Genomic DNA, 6,784 nt, shown 5'->3' with positions numbered 1-6,784 from the left:
ATTAGAAATCCCGAATCGAACAAAGTCCGGAATCGACCCACCCTAGTGTCCGTTTGCCACCTTATTTAATAGATATATCCACATACTAATGATCCACGCCGAACATCGTCTCATGCAACATATGGTCCGCCAAGAGCTGTACATACCCCGACTGAAACCCCAAATAAAGAAGTACATTTTCATGTGTAAAATCCGCACTATGCATAAGCAGAAAATGCGATCGCAGATTATAGCAGCACTTCCACCTGAACGCTGCAATTTTGCTCTGCCTTTCACCACCACAGGTGTAGATTTTGCTGGGCCTTTTATGATAAAGGCATCCATGCTGCGAATCTGACGATAGAGGCTTTTCTTGCGGCTTTTGCTCGTTTCGTCGGACGACGAGGCTTCCCATCAAAAATCATGAGCGATAATGGTAAAACTTTTATCGGAGCTCAAAGAGCTACCGAAAAACAGTTTGTGGACTTCACAAAACAAGTCTCACCGGACATTGTCCAACAATACGCTCCCCAAGGTATCAATTGGCAGTTTATCCCTCCAAGCGCCCCTCACATGGGCGGCTTATGGGAGTCAGCTGTAAAAAGCTTCAAATCTAATTTTAAAAAGATAGCTGGCAACCACAATTTTAATTATGAAGAATTTACGACACTCTTAACTAGAATTGATGCCGTTTTTAACTCACGGCCTCTCGCTGCACTCTCGCAAGATCCCTCAGACTTTACTGTCCTCACGCCAGGGCATTTTCTTAAAGCAGCGCCCATTCTGGCGACACCTGAGCCAGGCGTGGAGTCGCTTACCTCATTAAACCGTTGGGAAAGAATTAAAATTTTCCATCATGACTTCAGTCGCCGATAAAAAGATGATTATTTAAAGGACCTCCACAGAAGGTACCGATGGAAAATCACAGAAAACGCGCCTAAGCTTGGAGATTGTGTCTTATTCAATGATGATTGTCTCCCCCCTACCGAATGGCGGCTTGGCCGCATAGAGAAGCTCTACTACGGCTCCGACGATCATATTCGCGTAGTCGATCTCCGTACACAAACGGGAACGCTAACAGCCACAGCGTCAATGCGTGCTGTGTCGCCGACGACATCGGTTGCCTCACTGTGGCATCTTCAAAGGAATGACACCCTTGCAACGCCAGCAGATCCCTTAGGCACACGGCCATTGCCTGGCGCCTACCCATATCACGCGCGAATGCACGACCGGGTACCAGTGCTAGGCATGCATGCGGCACCATCACACGATGCTGCACCGCACCGCCGAACCCGACGTCGGGCGGCATCATGCCCCTCGCAATCGTACTGCCAGCCGTCGGCCCCCGCGACCGCAACCGCGAAGGCCGGCGTCATCGTCATGCAACCCCGAACCGGAGGCGCCACCTTAGACCACAAGCCCGCCGTACAACAGGCCTCAGCAACGTTTTTGCAACACTGCAACAACTTCAGAGGCTACTAGGCTAAGTACTCGCCTAGGGGGGCCAGGATGTATAAATGAGCATCCTCCCCCGAGCATCCATACACACACACACCAGATTAGCACATCACATCAACTCCACATATCAACACTGACACGCATCCTTCACCACTCTCATCACATCACGACTTGCCATCCACACTATTCACGAGAGCAACCCATATTGACACCCACACATAAGTACACCAACCAACAACCATGACACCGCCCCCTTACCAAAGCGAAAAAGGGAACCGACGAAGAGATGCAGTTCAGTTGGTTATCGACATCAGCAACGATCGGTATATTTTCGCGCATCTCCCACGCCGCCTAGATCATCAGTTACATACCTTTTCTAATTTTTCGGGAAGTTTCCGGTTTTTTTTTTATCAAACCCTATTGGGCAGATACCGTCCCCGAAATCCTATAATCAGTAACTTTGTGAATTTTAAAATTCTTTATTAAAACCTTGTATTGACTACCAAATAATACACAGTATCGTTTCAATACTTTCATATATTTAATGTATCAGTATTGTGTAATATAATATATATTAGCATATGACTTCACTGCGCACTCGATGACTCTTGTTATTACTCTACTCGCTCCTCGCTCGTTTTCCATTCGCACGGTGGTGCTGCCAGTTGTCATCACTCACTAGGGTTGCCACATTCCTCCTATTTTTTTTAGCTTCAACTTAATCCCTTCTTGTTGAGCTGATGGTTGGTCGCCGGTGAACACGTTTGTAGGTGGTGATGTGACCTTAGCCGCTGACTCAGGACGTAGTGACCCTTGTGACGTTCCTGTCTCCTCCGCGCCTGAATTTCTGGATAGTGTTGAATGTTGTTCAATTGGTGGATGTAACAATGTTCCTGGTGTTTTCTCTGACTCACTGGCTGGTTGTTGGTTAGCGGAGGGAATTTTCTTAACATGGCTGATGTTCCTCCGCAGCACCTTACCATCGCCTGAAAGCTGTACCTCATCGCCTTGCCTTTTAACCACAACGTATTCGGTTGCATTGAAATTTGGTGTTAACTTGTGCGGGAATATAACGTTTTTCAAAAGCACAATATCCCCAACTCCTATATCCGAGCTTTTCGCACTTCTGGCTGCATCAGCCTTCTCTTTCCCCTTATGTTTATTTATGCAGTCCAAGTCTCTTGCCGACGAATCACCGATTTCTTGTATTAGATCACGTATGTCTGGGATCTTGTCACGAATGGTCCGATTGAACATTAATTCCGTTGGTGTAGCCCCGGTTGTGCTGTGAGGTGTCACATTGTACATCATTAAATATTTCTGTATCTCTGACTTATAGTTCACCTTGTTAGAGTGGGCAATTTTCAGACGCTTTACTAGTGATCGATTTATATTCTCGACCTCTCCGCTAGCTTGAGGCCAGTACGGCGGTGTTGTGACTAGCTCGATGTTATTCTCTCTACAGAATTCTTTAAACTCATTGCTCACATATTGCCTCCCATTGTCAGTACGCAAGGATTTAGGTAACCCTAGTCTAGAGAAGATGTCTTTCATTGATTTTATAACAGCTTCGGAACTTATTTTCCTCAAGAACACAACTTCTTGATAGCGCGAGAAATAGTCGATTAATACGAGTACATGTTCGCCATTGGGAAGAGGACCTAATAAATCCGTTGCCACACATTGATTTGGTCCGTCGGGGAATCTGTGTCTTTGCATTGGGGTTGGATTGTTTGGTAGTGATACCAGCAAGCAGTCTCGGCAATTTTTTACAAAACGTTCGACCCCTCTGTCAATCAGGGGCCACCAAACCTTTGCTCTTAGTCGTCTTTTCATCGCCGACTCCCCTGGGTGCCCTTCGTGTGCGAGTTCCAGTACTCTTTGCCGTAGAGATTCGGGAATCACTATGCGTCTCCCACGCAGGAGTATATTGCCTAGCACCGAAAGTTCTAGTCGGAACGGATAATATATATTGGATGTTCCCGAGCTCCATGAGTTGTTACTTATGTGAGTGATTGCATCAGATATATGATCACCCCCTGTACTTTTTTTATCAATGACGGTTACTGTAAGAGTTGCTGGCACGGAACTACACACGATTTGGAAAACATTATCTTCACAGATGCTGTCGAATATGTCACTACTTGAAAACTTGACTAGTCTCGATAAGGGGTCCGCTATGTTTTCCCTTCCAGCACGATAAATTACTTTAAATTTGAAAGCTTGCAGTCGTAGAAGCCAACGTTCAATTCTGGCAGGTGGCTTGGATGTCGGTTTAAAAATAGCTTCAAGGGGTTTGTGGTCTGTGACCAATTCGAATTGTAATCCTGCTAAATAATAATAAAATTTCTCTACTGCCCACACTAAAGCCAAGCTTTCTTTCTCTGTTTGCGAATATCTTTTTTCAACGTCTGAGAGACTTTTGCTAGAGTATGTGATTATCTTCGGATCCCCACCGCTGTCGAATTGAATTAAGACTGCTCCTAAGGCTATTGGGCTGGCATCAGCTATTACGCGCGTTCTGTTCTTTGGATCGAAGAATGCTAAGTTGGGTATTTTCGCTAGATAAGTTTTTAGTTTTTTAAATGCCTGTTCTTGATTGTGACTCCAGATGAAAGTGCTACCTGATTTTAGGAGACTCCTCAAAGGCTCAGTAATATCAGCTAATTTTGGTATAAATTTCCCTATGTACGTAACTAGGCCTAGGAAACTTCTTACCTCATCTTTGGTCTTTGGAGCTCGAAATTCCCCGATTAATTTTACTTTCTCTGGATCGGCAGTGAACCCCTGTTCCGATAACATGTGCCCCAAAAACTTTAGCTCCTTCACTTTCCAGGCGCATTTACCTGTGTTTAGTACGACACCATTCGCATTAAATATTCGCATAACGTCCCTTACTGCTTCGTCATGTTCTTGTTCCGAGCTTCCGAATATGATGACATCGTCGATATAATTGAGAACGTTCTTGCAAGGTGATAACAACTCTTCCATTATGCGTTGGAAAATCTCAGGTGCCGAATTTACCCCGAACATTAACCTTTTGTACCGGAATAGCCCTTTGTGTGTGATAAACGTCGTTATTTCTCGGCTGGCCTCATCGAGTTCGATTTGATGGTATGCGTTTTTTAAATCCAGCCTCGAGAAAAATTTTGCATGTCTTAGTTTTGTCATGAAGGAGTCGAAGGTGGGTAAAGGGTAGTTTTCACGTAGTATGGCCTCATTTGCGCGCCTCATATCAATGCATAGCCTCACGTCCCCATTAGGTTTAAATACTATGACCACCGGCGATATCCACGAGCTTGGCCCTGGAACTCGCTCGATTATGTCTTGGTGTAATGCTTCATCAATCTTTTCCGCCACTTTCGTCTCTAATGCAATCGGAATGCGTCTTATTGGTTGCTGGACTGGCCGGATACTACAATCTATTGCTAAACTAACTTTAATATTTTTAATTTTTGGAAATGGCTCTTTATCTTCAATTCGATGGACATTTAACCCTACTCTCAAAACATTAAGTTTTACTGCTGAGTCCCTCTCATCGCTCATGATTGACTTCCTTTTTCAATAACATAAAAGGTAGCAATCAGTTCTGTATGAGCTGTAGCGATTGGCGCGTCAAATACCTGCAACACTTTCAAAAGCTTATCCGCGGCATACGCTTTGAATTGATTTGGAGAGTGGGACCGGATGTTCCACACTACGGCCTGTCCGTTTCGTAACTCCGACCAATCTCCTTCACTTATTAAATTAAATCGAGACCCAGAATCTATTACCATGTCAATCGTTCGGCCACCAACAGAGCATCTAATCCTCTCATCGCTCATATCATCATCAATTTTAAAACAGTCGAATGCAGCGCACTCTAGATGCTGCCATGCGCCGCCGTTTCAGGTTATCATAACTACCACTTCCGTGCTCACGTTTGACCCTTTTTGTTTTACACCTCACTGCAAAATGACCCTGTAGCATACATTTATTGCATTTAGCATTCTTAGCCGGGCAGTTAAAGTCATTACTCGTATGCCCTTTACGCCCGCATCTATCGCATTCAGCAGTATCAAACTTAGTTTTGTTAGCGATTTTGTTTACGTTTAGTGGCACTACGTCAGAAACCATTGTTGTCGTTTGGCTTTTTATTGATTCGTGTATCTGACACATTTCAACCACCTGCGTTAAATCATGTTCTTTTTCCAGGAGTCGTTTTTTTCAAATGTATTGGTGCCCACACATCGATGAGTTTATCTTTTATATTCGTTTCTATAACTTCTTTCTCGGTCTTACCGAATTGACATTTAAAAGCTTAACCTCTTAGTTTTAAAATTAATTTATTTAGGGTTTTCCCTTCCATTGGTTTCAGGGACCTAAATAGATGTCGTTTGAACGTCGAGTTCCTCTTTGGAGAGAAATGTTGTGTCAATTTACCCACGAGCACCTCATATGGATCTACACCTTCTTTTCCTTCTACCAGCGCGTCTGGGATATTATACGCGACTTCTTGTAATCGAGCGCCGCCAAGGTGTAGCAGTTTGCTTCTTTTCTTAGACGCAGTGGTAATGTCTTCTGCTTCTAAGTACAGCGTAAACGATCGATGCCATTTTTCCCACTCTGTTCGGATTATCGACTTGTCCATCACGTCGCATAGAAATGGTGCCACACTGGGATTCATCATTTTCTTAGTATAATTATGCCTTTATGTTTGTATGTATATGCAATTTAATGCCAAATTTTCTCTCTTCTCAAATTTCTTCACCTTGCAATTTAATGCCTATGCAATTTAACGCCGAATTTCCTCTTTATTATTTAGATTCTCTTCAACTGGCAATTTAATGCCTATGCAATTTAATGCCGAATTTTCTCTTTTCTCAAATTTCTTCAACTTGCAATTTAATGCTTATGTGACTGAATGCCGAGTTTTCTCTTCTTTAAGTTTTCTTCGCGCACTCGCACTTGCGCAGCCAAATTCAGTCGCTCTCACACACTACCTGTTGCTTTTTTGACTCGCTGAATTGCGCAGTTATATGCAAAAAAAAAAAAATTCCTCTCCACCCTTTCCGATTCGTTTATTTTTTTCTTTTTTGTTATCCCATTGTCGTCGCCACTGTATTGACTACCAAATAATACACAGTATCGTTTCAATACTTTCATATATTTAATGTATCAGTATTGTGTAATATAATATATATTAGCATATGACTTCACTGCGCACTCGATGACTCTCGTTATTACTCTACTCGCTCCTCGCTCGTTTTCCATTCGCATTGGTGGTGCTGCCAGTTGTCATCACTCACTAGGGTTGCCACAAACCTTATTGGGGTATATACCGTCCCCAAAATTATCATTAAACAGC

General features: G+C 43.5%; 1 protein-coding gene across 1 annotated transcript; it reads right to left on the bottom strand.

Moving 5' to 3' along the window:
• Positions 1-2,115: 2,115 nt before the first annotated feature.
• LOC125779781 (uncharacterized) lies at positions 2,116-3,156 on the bottom strand. Its single transcript, XM_049461051.1, has one exon. The coding sequence runs from the start codon at positions 3,154-3,156 to the stop codon at positions 2,116-2,118; it is 1,041 nt and encodes a 346-aa protein (XP_049317008.1).
• Between the last annotated feature and the right edge of the window lie 3,628 nt (positions 3,157-6,784).

The sequence above is a fragment of the Bactrocera dorsalis genome, chromosome 6, assembly GCF_023373825.1.
Source record: "Bactrocera dorsalis isolate Fly_Bdor chromosome 6, ASM2337382v1, whole genome shotgun sequence".
NCBI classification, from domain to species: domain Eukaryota; kingdom Metazoa; phylum Arthropoda; class Insecta; order Diptera; family Tephritidae; genus Bactrocera; species Bactrocera dorsalis.
Note: the sequence above shows the minus strand (reverse complement) of the source record. Positions and strands in the feature narration are given on the sequence as shown.